Below are 16,143 nucleotides of genomic sequence, written 5' to 3' on the forward strand. Positions count from 1 at the left end.
TCATGCAACCACATATCCAGGCACAATAAAAAGCAAAGGTTTTCCAAAGCCAGCGGACACAACAGCAGATAACAGTCGTCTGAACAACTCTCAGACAGCCAACAGCAATCTACAATGCAAAAAGACACTATTCTACCTGAAACTAATCTTGTTAGTATAGTCTAATATTAGAATAATCTAAAATAATGTATCTCTCCAATACCCATTAAATCGATATTGTAAACTTCTGGTAACTCCTTTTTTCAGATGCGTTCAGTTAGTTGTAGCAGATGCACAATTGATTACCACTTGCATTACACTAAAATCATTTCCCTGGCACGCCACTGAAGACATTTAAGGTTGCTGACTCCATTGTATTCGAGGGAGTCAGACTCTGAAAGCCATTTTAGAACCATTGTTCCAAAAACTGCATCATTAGCACTACTGCGTGCCGTTTCAGAACACCCCACACAGCCAGACAGACTGTCCAGTGATGAAGTCAGCATTCTCTGGGAGTGCTCAATGTACCTTGAAAGTACATTGATGAAGACACGTGTTACCCCGACCTGTTCCCCTGTATATTGTTTAATCAGCCACACCCTTCCATAGGGGTAACCAGAGCAATAATGTGTTGGACTGAGTTCAAAACACAGATGCTAGTGTACTGTGCATGCACTAGAGTAACCAGCTACAGGGAGGGGAGGAGAGGGGAAGGCTGGGAATCAAAAACAAATAAAGAAACCAAGAGGGCTGCCCCCCCCCCCCCCCCCCCCCCAGCTGTTTGACTTTAAATTAGTTCAAAGGCAGAAAAGTCTGCAAGTCCTCCCAGGAACACCCAAGATAAGCTTGGGTCTGTAATGATGCTGACTATTCATTCACACGTGTTGAATGTGTACACATGGTTAGTAAACAGCAATCAGACACCAGCTACATGTATCACTGCATTAAACCTGACCACGGAATTTTAATGGGAAAACAATATACTGAACATTCCTACCTGTTATCCCTTATTTGCAAAGAATATTTTTGTTTGCAAAACTAATCAGAAATATATCCCCCACCAAATGCTATGCAAATGATTTTTTTTTTTTTCAGAATCCATCGCTTTATTAACGACACAGCATCAGTGTAGTAAAACAGTACCAAACAACTTCTTTAGCTAGTGCAGACCGCATAAAAAGAGTTACTCACTGCCCGCCTGACTGGGTCCCTGCGCGGAGGTGCCGACCGGCGTTGGGGGAACCGGCCTTGGTCTGGGCTTTGGGTTCGTCGGAACTACCCTTACGGGTCCAACATACTCCACGTAAGTGCCGGGGAAGTCTCCGTTGTCCTTGGTCCTTTCGTTTGTCCCGTTGAGCCACCCCCTTGGGCTTCTCTCGTCCCCCTCCTGGTAGTCAGCCGTCAGCAGAGTCGCTTTATTAACAGTGAGGATGTCACCGGGCTGCAGAGAAATGTCATCCCCACGGCCCTTCTTGTACTCGAACAGCGCACGATAGTGGAATCCTGCTTCGGAACACATCGTTTATGCACAGGGTGCAAGAAACTGTATATTTTTTGTTTGTTTAAGCACAGTGCGAAATCGTATACAAATAGTCTGTGTAAAGCAGGTAATGGATGCGGCGCGATGTGTAAATTCCTTGCGTAACCGTACGAAAGCTTTTTATGAACAAAAAAATATTGATTGTAATGCCATGCTTTGTAGTTTTTCCACTTTAAAAAAATCACTGCAAGTTGTAAAACACGGGCAGTTAAAAAAAACTGCGTTTATGTATGTCTTAGTGTTACAATTTAAATCTAATCATTGTTTTAAATATCAATATTATATATATCTATATATATATATATATATATATATAAATATATCAATATATATAAATATATTATTATATATATATATATATATTTGTATAAACATACATCATTTACAAAAAAAAATGTAATTATGAATACATCCTTTGAAAAGGGTGGTCCTTGTTACTGTCGCACACAATTCTGCGGCAGTGTTCCACAGATGTTTATTTTTTAATGATTCCAGACATCAAGACTGAATTTGCGCATGTTATGCTTTTTGGAGAGAATTTAACCCAGCAATCCCACCATCCCGTTTTTACCATCCATTTGCTCTGTTTTTTTGAAAGCATAATCCCTAATCTACATCAGGGATGCCTGCAACAGCAAATAAATTCTGAGTTAAACAATTGCTAATTCTCTTTTGTTATAAAAGCGCTTTACAAATTATAATTCACTTTCACAGTTTTCACAACAAAAACAACTCCTTTAACGTTTTATTTAAATCTACCGATTAATATTCGATGGGTTCAAGAAAGTAATAGTTTTAAACATGAATGAACATGAATTAATTAATTTGGGCATCATGCTTATCCATGCGCAATCTGAAATGCACTGTATAGCCTAACCATTTCTGAGCATACAATAATAACCCTTCATATAAATACATAAATAAAATAGAATCATCTCCATGTAAAAAGCTTAGAAAAAAAAGAAAGCGTCCAAAACGTGTATATATTTGTGCTATAATAATAATAATAATAATAATAATAATAATAATAATAATAATAATAATAATAATAATGGTATTACAATCAACACGAGCATGCAGGGTAAGAATCACCATGCTAACTTCTACAGTAACAGCAACTGGGGAAACACATAAATAAAATTACCTTTATCTGAAAAAAGAAAGTAGTCTGCTCTGTACACTGAGTTCTGCAATGAAAAGGCTGGACTGTCCGTGTAGTAATAAATAAATGATATTACGATTTCATAATTTGACAGCACCGTATTGAATCTGACATTGTCGCCTGCAGATTGTCTTTACTGAAGTGCTGCTTACTCCGAGTCTGGGCAGCTTTAGCACTGCCGCACAGTACTGTGTTTCTATGGGTGATGTCAGAGACCCCCTCCCCTTCGCCCCCCCATCAGCGATAGATTAGAGACTAAACTCGCAGCAGCGTTCGGCTGTACTGCAGCATGCAGGAAGCAAATGGAGAAGATACGATGCACTGGATCTGAGCGATTCCATGGTCAGTAATGGAACAGGTGACGTCAGGAACTCGGTTAAAATGTTTCTCATTACAGTGTGAAGTGACAGTACAGGAGTTTGATCACAGGTTAACGCTTGTCTTATAAATAACAAATCAAAGCACATACTGTGTCCCCCTTTTTTAGGAATTTAAGTTGAAGGATTTTGTTTTTTTGTGATGTATGATACCCTGCCCCTTGCCAAAATGCAAAATCATACCATTCAACAGAGTTCCTACCATTTTTAATGAAAATCAAAAGCTGGCTTTGCGCCACGTCGAAGCACCTCTGATGGTGTTTTGACACTGATATGAAACGTCACGGCAGTTAGACAAGGGACAAGGCACATAATACTTGCAGTATACGGTATTTACAAACAGAGGTATGAGGGTATGTTTCACCTTCATGCAGTACAAATACAAACCATTCATTTCCAGTTAGGACTAGTCCAAAATCCAAATTCTGTCTGTCTGTCTGTCTGTCTGTCCGTCTGTCCGCCTGTCCATCTGTCTCTTCCATTGCCACCGAGTAGTCTGGAAGTTCTTCCCATTTTACAGAATTCCAGTAGTTTCTGTTTCATTCCCACTGCTGATGATGCCTGTTCTCACATACTAGCTGGAAGTTCTTCCCATTTTACAGAATTCCAGTAGTTTCTGTTTCATTCCTACTGCTGACGATGCCTGTTCTCACATACTAGAGATCGCGTGGTAACCCCCAAGCCTGATTTAGGATGCTATGATGTAACTAAATGTACAGATGGTGTTTACCTGTGTCTGAGAGGTATTCATCTGCTCTCCTGGGAAGTGATGGAGTGGCTCCTGAACTGGGTCATACTGCAGGAGGTGCAGATGCTTGAAGATTTCAGGAACTCTTTAGTTCAAGCATTTCAGCATTTAAACTTCTTTGACAAATGTTTCAGCTAAATGTCTTTCTTGATGTCTTGAAGCCTTGACAACAGGGAGAAAAATTTCTGGTGGAAAGGTTTGTACAGGACTGCTGTATTACAGTAGCGTTAATCGGGGTCTGTGAAGAATTGCACAATTTTATATTCCTGTGTAAGTTGCAAAACTAGAAATAACAGGTCTGTTTTTTTGGTTTTGTTTTAAAGTAAATCCATCTTGCCCAAGTGCATAGAGCTGAGGCTAGAGCACGGGAAGCCCAGATGTGAAGGGAATAGGAAATATCTGCATAGATAGCTGTGGTGCAGACTCCAGTTTGCCAGAGAGAATCACGAGGGTGAGAATGACATGGGTGACATTCACAATGTTACCTTTGTAATAGCCTTTGACTGGTCTTTTTTCCAAACTGCAACTTTTTAGAAAGGATAACAACAATTTGACTAAACTAGGAACAAAGTTCAGAAGCAGAGTTGTGAGTGGTTTTGAGATGCGTGTTACTGTAGTCACTACACCATCTCCAGTGCATGGCTTGCTATGTTGGTATTTTGGGATGGACGACATTTTCACACATCCACAGGGTATTGATTATAACTCCCAGAGCTGCCTTAGAGAGACAGGGACCTCCGACAGTGAGTACTATAATTGCTGCATATTTAATGAAACAGGTCACAAAGCCAAGTGTATAATTCATTTAGACCTAGGTCTGTTGAAACCAGCCATTTGATTACATGCAAAACACAATCTCAAAGCGGCAGAAATCAATACCTTCATCTGCAAACCAGATATGCTGTATTCAGTTTAAACTACACCTCAGCTTGTTCTAAATTAGTTCCAGAACACTTAAACAGGGCTGTTGAAAAACAAGCAGGAATAGTAATTAAATATTGATTACCTGCAGGGAAGATATACCGGTATGTCTATACAGTATAAAATAATGTGAATCCTACCCTTACCTACAGAATGAACTGGTTTGAGCTAAAATGTAATATTCACATTTTAAAATGCAATTGTAAAACTTGAATGCATTGTTAAACAGTTAGTTGTGAGTAACATTTGAACCATCACAGCATACAAACTATATGTATGTAATATATACGGAGCATCAAAAAAAACTTAGCACTATTATACCTCATTTATTTTCAAAAAACATATAAGGTATATAAATGATGGACATTGGCTAAATGTTTTTGGTTTATTTTTAATCTCTCGATCATTCATCCTTGCCCATGACACGCCAGAGCGACTGTGACTGAAGCGTATGCACTTAATCACCTAATTAGTGATACAGTTGATTGGGAACTGGATATGAAGTGATTTCAGCTGTTGAATTGCAAGCTTGAATAAAAGCAATAAAGAAAAATCACAGAAAAAAAACACTATGCCAATCTATCAAGAGAGCAGCGCCTTTGTGCGAGACGATATAACCAGACACACTCTGTCACGAACTGTGAGACCAAGAGTCACAACACCTGCCTGAGATTGACAGATCATTTTGCAGCATCTTCGTGATGTTTGTCATTTTTCGATCATATCTACTGAATTTTATCCAAATACAAGTGATAAGTTTCTTTTGATGCTCAAATATAAGTGATAAGTTTCTTCTGATGCTCTGTATAATGTCATCTATAACAGACTTTGTTTTTAAACTGGAAATAATGTACTTCAGTTTAGTCTGTTTTTCCAAATCAACATTTATTTTCTACAATACAACATTTAATTTCCTATATAGATTGATCTTTAAAAAAAATGAAACCCAGTGCATAACTGTTTAGCAAAATATGTTTTGAGCAGTGTCAGTAAGAAATGCATTCTTATGGAATTACAGGGAGAAGGGAGGGAGGCGGGTGACTGAGTGTACAGCCAGAATCAATAGAATTTACAGGATACTGGCTGAAAGCCCACTCCTCCACCACTGCTGAGAGGCAGCCCAGAGCAGAATGCAGTGTTTTACTAATGCAATGATTGTTTTTTGAATAATGTCTTTTTTTTCTTGCAAATTACACTTCTTTGTCAGTATACAGCTAGACTTTTTTTTTCCTTCAAAACCCACTAGCCACCAACTAATCACACTCACAACAGTAGGATGTTTTGAAGAATGCCCTTTCTGCAGTTCCCAGTCCTGACTGCAGGGAGTTTTATTCTCCACGTGCTATTCCCAGTAGCTTGACTTTCTTGCCTCAATGGGGCCTCTGTCACCAGTTTCAAATATCAGACTCCAATTCCAATGCTCGGCTCATTTTGAACAGTCGCCAAATCTCCACTCCATGCATAGAGCTTCATTGCAGCACTTAAAAAAATAAAAAAAAGGTTAGTTATACTTTAAAAGTCAAAAAGCAAGACAGACAGAGCAAGAAAAGTGGTGTCATTTGATCATCTCTCTCTCTCTCTCTCTCTCTCTCTCACATACTCTATCTTTCTTTCTTTTTATAAGGCAGAAGAAAAAAACAGCAGCTGTTTCGTCCGTTCTCCTTGCATTAAGTATGATAACTAAAACAGAGGCCTGTGAGCATCGGTAGGCTTCTTATCAATCGTGGCCACAGTGAACTTCGTACCCCTGCGCACTTTTTGTTTATATCTTGAGGTTAAAGGGACGGTTATTGAGGTGAGTTGAGGCAGGCAGAGATGAAATACTAAAACCCACAATGTATGCATAATGACAGCACACACAACTGGATGTATGTACAGCAGGTTATTTTGCAATAGGAATATGTTGCACTGGCAGTCAATGTTGTGAAACGACCAGACCTCATTTCCCTTGTCAAGCTTTCTGTACATCCATCAAAACTCTGTCAGCTGAAAGGGAATAGATGCAAAGCTGTTCATCTTGGATCATGCATTTTTAATAAAATGTGTGTTTTTTTTGTGTGTTTTTCTTACCAAAAAAACCCCACATTTTATTATAAAAAAATAAAGTGGAGAAGGCACCACTTTCATTTTCTTCCTACACACTCCCCTGTGGACTAGCCCCATCTACCAATATATTCCCAATGCCCTTAATGCTGCCCTACAGATTGTCTTAGGGAGGCATTGTGGTCCAGTGGTTAAAGTCCAGAGCTTATAACCACAAGGTCACTGATTTAAATCCTGGTACTGACTGACTCTGTGACCCTGAGTAAGTCACTGAACCTCCCTGGGCTCCATCCTGTGGATGAGGTGTTAAATCAATGTCCTATTGTAAGTAACTCTGCATATAATGTACAGTTCACAGCCTACCTCTGTAAAGCACTTTGTGATGGTGGGCCGCTATAAAAGGTGCTATATAAAAATATATATTATTATTATAAATTGTTGTACCACTGTACTGTAAAATAAGATATTCAGGGAGAATGATTAATATTGGTTAGTCATTTAAATGAGTGAGTGTTTTGTTCAATTGTTAATTACCTTGCAATCTGCTTCCTGCATATTGCTTGTACATACATGCTGTGACAGTGCCACAAGATAACTAATTAGACCCTGCTTTCTTCATTTCTAGTAACAGCTTTATTGCTGCAGGTTTAATGCATTTCTTAATTGTTCTGTTCTACAAGAAATGTGCTATGCAGAGAATAAGTATTTTCTTCACATACAGCTGCTGGATTTCCTTTTGCTTCTAGTTTCCTGACAGCATAGCTACTACTGGCAGTATCATCCAGCCATATACATGCTTCTTCCATAAAACTGTCAACTTTAGTTTTTTTCTCATTTGTTTTGAATCCGGGTTTGTTTAGCCAATCAGGGCAATAATGTTTAGAATGTGGTCCAAGCTTCTCCATAAACCAGAGATTATTTGGGCATCACGCAGCTATATCCGGTGTGCAACGTGACAACCAGCAAGAACGTGGTGAGTTGTTTGTTTTCGAGGATGGAAAAGGATTACTTCAGTTCATTGCACAGAATCATCATTATGCATGTTAAATTCCTTAGAGCCTGTCCAAAATATCTCCAACACATTTAAAGGTATAGCTGCTGAGGCATTATCCCATGCTTCCACCCTTATCTCCTGGTAGAACACAGAGCGGGGTTCTAAGCTGAAAGACTCTTTCTGCTAGAAAGGAAGGCATAGACGGGTGGAACATTTAGTGGAGCAGGAAAGAAACTACTGAAGCTTAAAAGTTGTTGGGCAATTCAAACAAACTGTAAAGACTACAGTAAGTTACAGATGGAACTAGATTAATCACAAAGATGCAGTGTAGTATGTAAATGTATTAACTTTCTAAGGAAGTAAACAAATATATAATAAAATGTGTGCAGAGAAATAATTAATTTGTCAAGAACAGGTGCAGACTTTACATGAATCTAAACATGCATCATGAAATCCATATAATCCCCAGGTAAGCAAATAGATCCCAAATGAATGAATAGACAGGAATATACATATCATTGCAGATAATACATATCTCAGCTCCAGAACTCAGAAACCAGAGTGCAAATACATACTGTATCACACCCAGCAGCTGCTCCTTATAAAGAACTGTAACATTAATTCAACATTCAGGCTTAGGGTGCAATGCATAAGCGACAGTGCTTATTATCCCGGTTGGTTTATAATGGGTTTCGAAAACTGTTTACTTTGTAGCTCTCCATCATATAATTTATTATTTGTCAAAAACAATATATTGCTACATTTTATCAACCTGGGTCACATCATGTCGTATGCTTGTAGGTAAATTATTTTTATAATGTAAAATACTAAATCTCTATTCAAATTAAATTATAGAAACTATAATGCTGGCACTGCTTGTATTCCTTTCCCAGCTTATTTGTATTCAGCAGATGCATGGTTGCAGCAGTAAGAATGATGCCAGTTAAAATTCTTGCCTCAAAAAGAAAAGTGTTTCTTTAATGCAGCAGCTTGGCAAGCAGGTCAGGCTGATTGATTCACAGCTTCTCAGATCACATCCACATGTGCCTTTATTTTTTACATTATGCCTTTTTCTCTGTCAGGACTGTGAAGGGCAAATAGAAGTTAGGGACGAACCACAATGATAACATGATGTGTAGTCCTCCTCTCAGTGCCAAAGATGCACTCTCTGTATGCCAAGCAATGTAAACAACTACCGTCCAGGTTTAATTTATTATCAATTGATAAATTATGACCTGGTCACATTTTGCACAAGGATTTTTAACCCCATCGCTGCAAACTCAATATATACAACTTTATTTAGACAAAAACAACTAAAATTTTTACATGTGCAGGGCCACACATACATATTTAAACAATATATTGTCTATAGTGAAAAGACCATCTAATCAGGTGTCACCTGGACGTCAATGTTTGTTTAGGAAAGATAAAGCAGCTCTGGCATCCTAGCTCTTTCAGCACCTGACACAAGCTTCGTAAGCAGCTGGGGTCACAACGGGGGGCTGTTGCTCTGAAGCTGATTGGGTTTTTGTAAACTTACTTCTTAACCTAGTACGTTAATTACAACAGCCTCGTCAAATGTGGAGTTACATTGTAAATGTACTGCTTGGTACACAGAAAACATTGTGGTGAAATACAAGGCTTCCATTTTGTATGTAGCTTTAAGAATGCTCACGTGCATTGCACATTTCTACAGTACATATTGTCCTTTGAGTACATGCCATCTCTTTCATGTGCACAGCACTGGTGGAAGCTGAATAAAGCTCAAGGAGCAGATGTGCACAAAGAGGACCATGCAGTAGAGAAGTCTTCCTTCCTAATATGAGAGCCTTTTGTTTTATTCTATAGATATTTTTTACTGACAAGTTAACAGCTTCATACTGCTTATTGTTGCCTTTTTGATGCCTGATGCCCATTGTTGCTCTAAACTATATTTCTTACTTCTATTAGCTGGACTTTCAGTCAGATTCATTGAGCCCTGAGCATGCTCTATATGACAGTAAAGGTGAATAATAATAATAATAATATATAATAATAATAATAATAATAATAATAATAATAATAATAATACATGTTTTTATGTTTCATGTTTTGCCTGTTTAAGCCAATTTAGAAACATAAGAATAATTTCATTGCATGTGTGTCTTCTATATGGCCCATTTACATATTTTTTTTCTCCATTTATTTGCATTTATATACATTTTTTAACATGTGCATCCGGTTGTAAATATTATAATGCAAAAATATGACTCAACTACCAATCGTTACACTGCGTTACAGGCACTTTGTACTTTTATGCAGATTTCTTGCGAGAACTCATCACTGTATATCAATTATCATGGGAGAACATGTTTATTAAGTTGAACCTAGTTTATTAACTGTGACTCTAATCTAAAAATGCAAACCTGCCAACTTTAAACATTTTTAAGAACATATTTTCAAAGAGTTTCTTCTTCATTTTTATGAATATATGTTACCTTTTAAGTCCCTTCATCTTTGGCTCTCCACTTATAAAGCTTGTCATGTTACAAGAACCTTGAAATACTGAGATCTCAAGATTTTTTTTTTTCATTTTTATGAGTTTTTAATCTACATTTTATTATTCAAATACAGTTGTGGCAAATGTATTAGAACACCTCAAGATTTGTCATTGATATCCTTTATATACCTACCTGCATGAAAACCTCAGGGTGTGAGAATTTCAATTTTCGATCAGTAACCAGTGGCATAGAAACAATAGGCACTCATGTGTGAAAATGTGTGTTAGACCACTTTGTGCTTTAGTTAGGCATCTTAAACAGCTTCTAAAAGATGCATTTTACCATTTGTGGCTGTGAGTTTCTTTCCTCTTTGTATTTTAAATCCATTGCATGTGTGGCCTGTTAAAGTCATCAGTTACATTAGACAATCAAGAATGTGCCTATTTTTTACAGTTTTCCAAGATTTTCACAAATGATTGTATGAAGGAGTGAAGGCTCTTCGGTTCAATTCTGAAGAGTCACCTCAGCTGACTCCTAATTTCCCTGAAGGAATTGGAAGCGCTAATCAGGAACATCCACAGATCCCTCCAGAACAATCTAGACACGTAACAGGCCAGTCAGGTTGGGCATGCAGATATTAAAAGACATTTTTATAACCACTTACTGTTCAAAATAAGACTAGCTTGAGTCTTTCTGTATATATCAGTAAGAATAGCATGTTGTCCATGCTAGGCAAAGCCACTTTCTCAACATGCTGATATCTTGAAACTAAAAGATATAAATAGCTCCACACCTAGCTTGGTATTAGAGCAGCTGGGAGTTTCACAAGGGACGGTATTACATGGCATGATGCTCAAGACCAATACTATACAATGACTGCGTTGTAAAGAAAATTCACTAAGCTGATTCTGTTTATTCTATACAGTCCATACACACCTTTATATTCAGTTTAGAGTTCAGTAAATGCTCTTTTCCTTGTGTTTGTTTAGCTTCCTTACTTCTCCACATTGGGTCAACACATGCTCTCTATGAGACACAAAATGTACAATACATTGCCTGGTCCCTGACTGCCTGTTGTGTTCTGATTACCTGTTTCACCAGCTGAGGGGCGTGAGCCTGTACCTGTTTCATTAGTAAGTGCATTTAGATATACAGTAACTCCTTCAAATGGAAGCTTTGCAGTTTATGTGAAAAACAGCAATGCTTTGAAACAACAGCCTTACAGATCTGCTTTCCTCATAAATCACTCCCAGTATTTTTACAGCATTAAACTAGAAGACTATATTTAATCACTGGGTTGAAAAACATGTTTAACATCCTTTAAAAACAAACAAAAAGCCTCTCAATGTTCATATCCTTCGCCCTCACAGTTTTAAAAAGAGAGTCATGTTATTGATGTCAGGTAAAAGGTGTGAGAAAAGCATAATGTTTCATATTTTCTGTCCTCCCTTTTCCCATACGTGATCCCTCATAGGTTCTTTGTTTAGCCATACTGTCAAACATCTGCCATTTCTAGATCTAGAGTCAACCACCGCCTGAGTCCTGTCAAAATGACAGTGGCCATCAAAAAAAACAACAAACAATAATAATAATAACAAAGGTTATTGCAATGATACCAGAGATAAGAATAAAATGAAATGGAAAAAGTATGCTTTGAAAATGACTGGCTCCCTTTTAAACAGCTGATTTGTGCTTTGTGTTATCACAAAACCATTTGAATAACTTCAGTGCTAATTTAATGGGGGTTTCCCATTTTATTGCCCCTCTTTAAGCTTTTCACTGCTCTCGTTGTACTTCTATTGCTCCACGAAAGCAATAGAAAATGCAAATTATAATATAACTGCACTTTCGTGCAACTCAGTTTTTTGTGTTTTTTTTTTGTTTTTTTTTGGTCGATTTTTAAAATGTTCCAATCCTTTCGTTTGCATTTGCACTTCAGGTAGGATCCTGGAAAGCAGCCTGCCAAGCTCACACAGTGTGGTAGCTGCCCAGGCTCGGTGCACTCAGATAACCAGCACAGTGAGGGGACTGTTGTTAGGAGTGCTTGCTGGTAGTCACTGTATCACTCGGTAATCAAACCCAGGGGAGCCGGGTGATGAATTGCTGCACAGCAGGTTTCACACTCTCCATCACCCCAGCAATTAAGGGAGTTGTTGGATTTGATAATTTGCATTTTCTTGCACTTTGCTATTCTCAATGAGTCTAGGTCAGGCACTCTGAAGTCAGTCTGGGTGACGGATGCTGGAATGGAGGAGTGGATATCTGGAGCAGCAGAACCTCGGACTCTGCAGTACAGTGGTGCTGGGTGACTGCAGAGGACCTGACCCAGACTCACTGAGAACAGCAGGCAGTTTCAGCAGGTGAAGGTACAAGCAGGAATTACTAACCACATATATAGTGATGTCACCTGTCTGCTATATGCTGGTTGGAATGAAGACCCTCTTGCAATAGTACAGCAGTGATCTCACTGTTTGGTTCCTGTTTCTTCTGTACAATGCTGTAAGAGAAGTTGAATTTCTTGCAACCTACTGAGCACCACTGAAAACGTCCTTGAGTGCAGCACACACTCAGCCAGAACACCCGGCCAGCACCTCTGGAAACGTGAAAATATGTGAGTGTAATACACAACGGAAAAAACAGGAAGCTAAGCTAATACAATACAGAATTTAGACTATATTAAAATACAATACAGAATTTAGACTATACTAAAATACAATACAGAATTTAGACTATACTAAAATACAATGCATAATTTAGACTATATTAAAATACAATACAGAATTTAGACTATATTAAAATACAATACAGAATTTAGACTATACTAAAATACAATACAGAATTTAGACTATACTAAAATACAATGCATAATTTAGACTATATTAAAATACAATACAGAATTTAGACTATATTAAAATACAATACAGAATTTAGACTATATTAAAATACAATACAGAATTTAGACTTATCCATGCTTTTTATTGTATTGTCTTTCAGGGTTTGTTTGCAAAGAACCGCTGTGCTTAGAGTATCAAGATAAAGAGCAATGTGCACGATAAATAATTCAGAGATTCAGACAAGAATGCAAAAACACCTTCAATAAAGCACAGCTTTGCCAACACATACAGTCTGTAGGCATGGCAACATACTGTAAGAGCGCAGGCTCATGCTTATGAATAATCTATAGGACATCATTTGTCAAAGCACACACTAACTAGCTCTGTCTCTGGGAGCAAAAAACAATAATTAAACGTTAATGCAACGGTAAGGATATTTTCAAATGTACAGCCAAAACGGTGGCTTAACATGGTGCAGCATTCTACTGGAGAGTACCCGCTGGTTTTGTAGTAGTGTAGTAACCTGACCTTCAGGACAGATTTTGTGAATGAAAGGACAGTGCAACAAGTGCCCAGACAGTGACTGAAAGCAGGATTGGCATGCAAGACTTTTCCAGCAGTGTAGCCACAATACCATCTCTGAGGCAGAGCTGAGGTCATGCGTTACTTTCCTGACAACACCTGATTCACTTGGCACAGACAAATCTCAGATGCTTTGTCAATTCCAAGTATACAGTACGCTGTAAGGAAGTAAGGGATCTGAGCTTCGCGTAACTATTCAGTCAGGGCTCATAAAGGAAGATCCTTCTTCACAGATTACATTGCATGCAAACAGTTAAGAGATGCATTGACATACCCGCAGTTTATTATCCAGCACATACCAGAACGACTAGCTGTCTTACAGGACAGGGGAGGACCTCAATTCAGTTTGACTGGCCAGTGAGCTTTCACTGTGGTTATTGCAATATGATGTGATGTTCATTTCCCATGGGTTTCCGAAATCGTTGTTATAGGAAATCTGATTCAGTCCAAATTGGTTTAATTGATTCCACTACTGAATGTACAAGAAAAAACATTTGAAATAACTTAATCCTGAATGTTCACCAGCTCTTGTTGCCAGCCATATACTGCTGCTGCTTCTGCTTCCTGGTACCCAATCACTTCTTGTGTCGTTCACTTCTTATGTCTACTGCAATCAGAATATGTGACCTTCAGCAGATATTGGAGCACTTTATCTTTTGTGTTGTAGTTGAAATAATTGCTCATCCTGAATTACTATAAAAAGTAGATGAAGAACCAAAGCATTCTCAGAGCAAAGAAAGATGTTAAGTATTAGTATTAATAAAACTAATAAAAATGACAAAAATGTATTTGAATGCACTGGTTATTTATTTATTTATTAATTATTATGTAAAACTTATCATTTGGCCAACCGCAGATTATCTACATAGCACCCAACAGAGATGGCATATGCTTGGGGAGGAAGAGCTTTCTTGGCAGCTGTTACAGAAACATGCCTGTGTGTGTGTGTGTGTGTGTGTGTGATGTTTGCAAAGGTTGATTTGAAAGTAATTGCTCTATTTGTTTAATACACGTTATTTTTCTCACTTCTGAGGCGGTAAAAAAGCCAAAAAAAAAAACCGTTTCCTTCTACATGAATAGACATTGCAATAAGCAAGTTATGCTATCTGACAGACGAATCAGTATCAGGAGTTGTGAAAGAAGAAGAAGAAGAAGAAGAAGAAGAAGAAGAAGAAGAAGAAGAAGAAGAAGAAGAAGAATGCATAATGTAAATTGAAGACTTGACACACGCTTTGAACAAAGAACAGCTGGAGATGACACTGGTGATTATTGGCTCCTTAAGTTGGCTCGATTGTTCCATGAGGACATGTTGATCATCTCTGAAAAGTTAGTCCCTCCACAATTAAAATGTAATCTTATTGGTTAATTATTATCATTAATCTCCATTCATTTACTACTCATCTAAAGAACCAATCCCTCTATATTATTTCTTACACTGCTTGACATATTGATTCTTCTTACCTATTAGAATGGTTGTTTGTAATTACAGTAATTCAACAGACTGCTTTGTCTAGACGCTGAATCACTCAGTCTTTATTTTTTCGATGCATGTTTATGAGACACAGTGCCTTGTAATGGAACACATGCTCTAAAATATAAATGTGTTCATCTGTCAGGGAGGTCTAGACGGTGCATGAAATCAAATAAAAAGTACTGACACTTTAATAAATCTAATAGGGCACCCAGTAGAGAAATATTACTGTAGCCAATATTAAAACATTCTGATGATGACTCAAACATTCATGTGTGAAGATATATTTTATTTTCAAACACACCGTGTATAAGTAACAGGCAGCGTTGTATGATATACTGTCATTACGGATTATGACCGTGGGGTCGTCAGTTTGCGCCCAGCCACAACCCTGTTACATATACTCTATATTACAGTTAAAAGTCGGTTACAACTAGGATAATCCATTAAACTCCAACATTAACTCATAGAAATCGCTGGATAATTCAAGCATTAACCAATTTAGTGTTGGATAATCTTTCAATGAACCAATCTGTGAGCGTATCACCCACATGTACAGTATAGCAGTGACTCAACCCTGCTCCTGCATGGGAACCCCCTGTGTCGTCTGGTTTTCATTCCAACTGAGCTCTCAGTTACTTAACTAAACCCTTTGTTGAACTAATCACTTGCTTAATTAGATCTTTTTTTTTTACATGTTTTCAGTTCTTAAACAGTTGCAGATTTCAAGTTAGCTATAACATTTTATATGTAACTTGAACTCTGCAACTTTTTAGGAGCTGAGAACAATTAAATGGTCTAATTAAGCACATGATTACTTCAATTAAAGGTCTAGTTGAGTAATCGAGAGCTCAGCTGGAATGGAAGCCAGAAGACAGGGTACCCCAGGACCAGCGTTGGGAAGCCCTGAGGTATACGCTACTGAAACAAGGCATTATTCTTGATATGGTCTTTTCTCTATGAAATGAGAAGCACTGGCTTTTAATCTTCCTCTTTCTGTGGAAAACACCTG

At 37.9% G+C, this 16,143-nt stretch overlaps 1 protein-coding gene across 2 annotated transcripts in view; it reads right to left on the reverse strand.

Moving 5' to 3' along the window:
• LOC121326688 (phosphatidylinositol 3-kinase regulatory subunit gamma) overlaps window positions 1-1,711 on the reverse strand; it is a 112,176-nt gene extending 110,465 nt beyond the window's left edge. For both annotated transcript variants that reach the window (XM_041270054.1, XM_041270053.1), the window contains exon 1: window positions 1,171-1,711. In XM_041270054.1, coding sequence (XP_041125988.1) covers window positions 1,171-1,498 — 328 coding nt within the window. In that variant the 5' untranslated portion in view covers window positions 1,499-1,711. The remainder of the gene's footprint in view (window positions 1-1,170) is intronic.
• Window positions 1,712-16,143: the final 14,432 nt, after the last annotated feature.

The sequence above is a fragment of the Polyodon spathula genome, chromosome 14, assembly GCF_017654505.1.
Source record: "Polyodon spathula isolate WHYD16114869_AA chromosome 14, ASM1765450v1, whole genome shotgun sequence".
NCBI lineage: Eukaryota > Metazoa > Chordata > Actinopteri > Acipenseriformes > Polyodontidae > Polyodon > Polyodon spathula.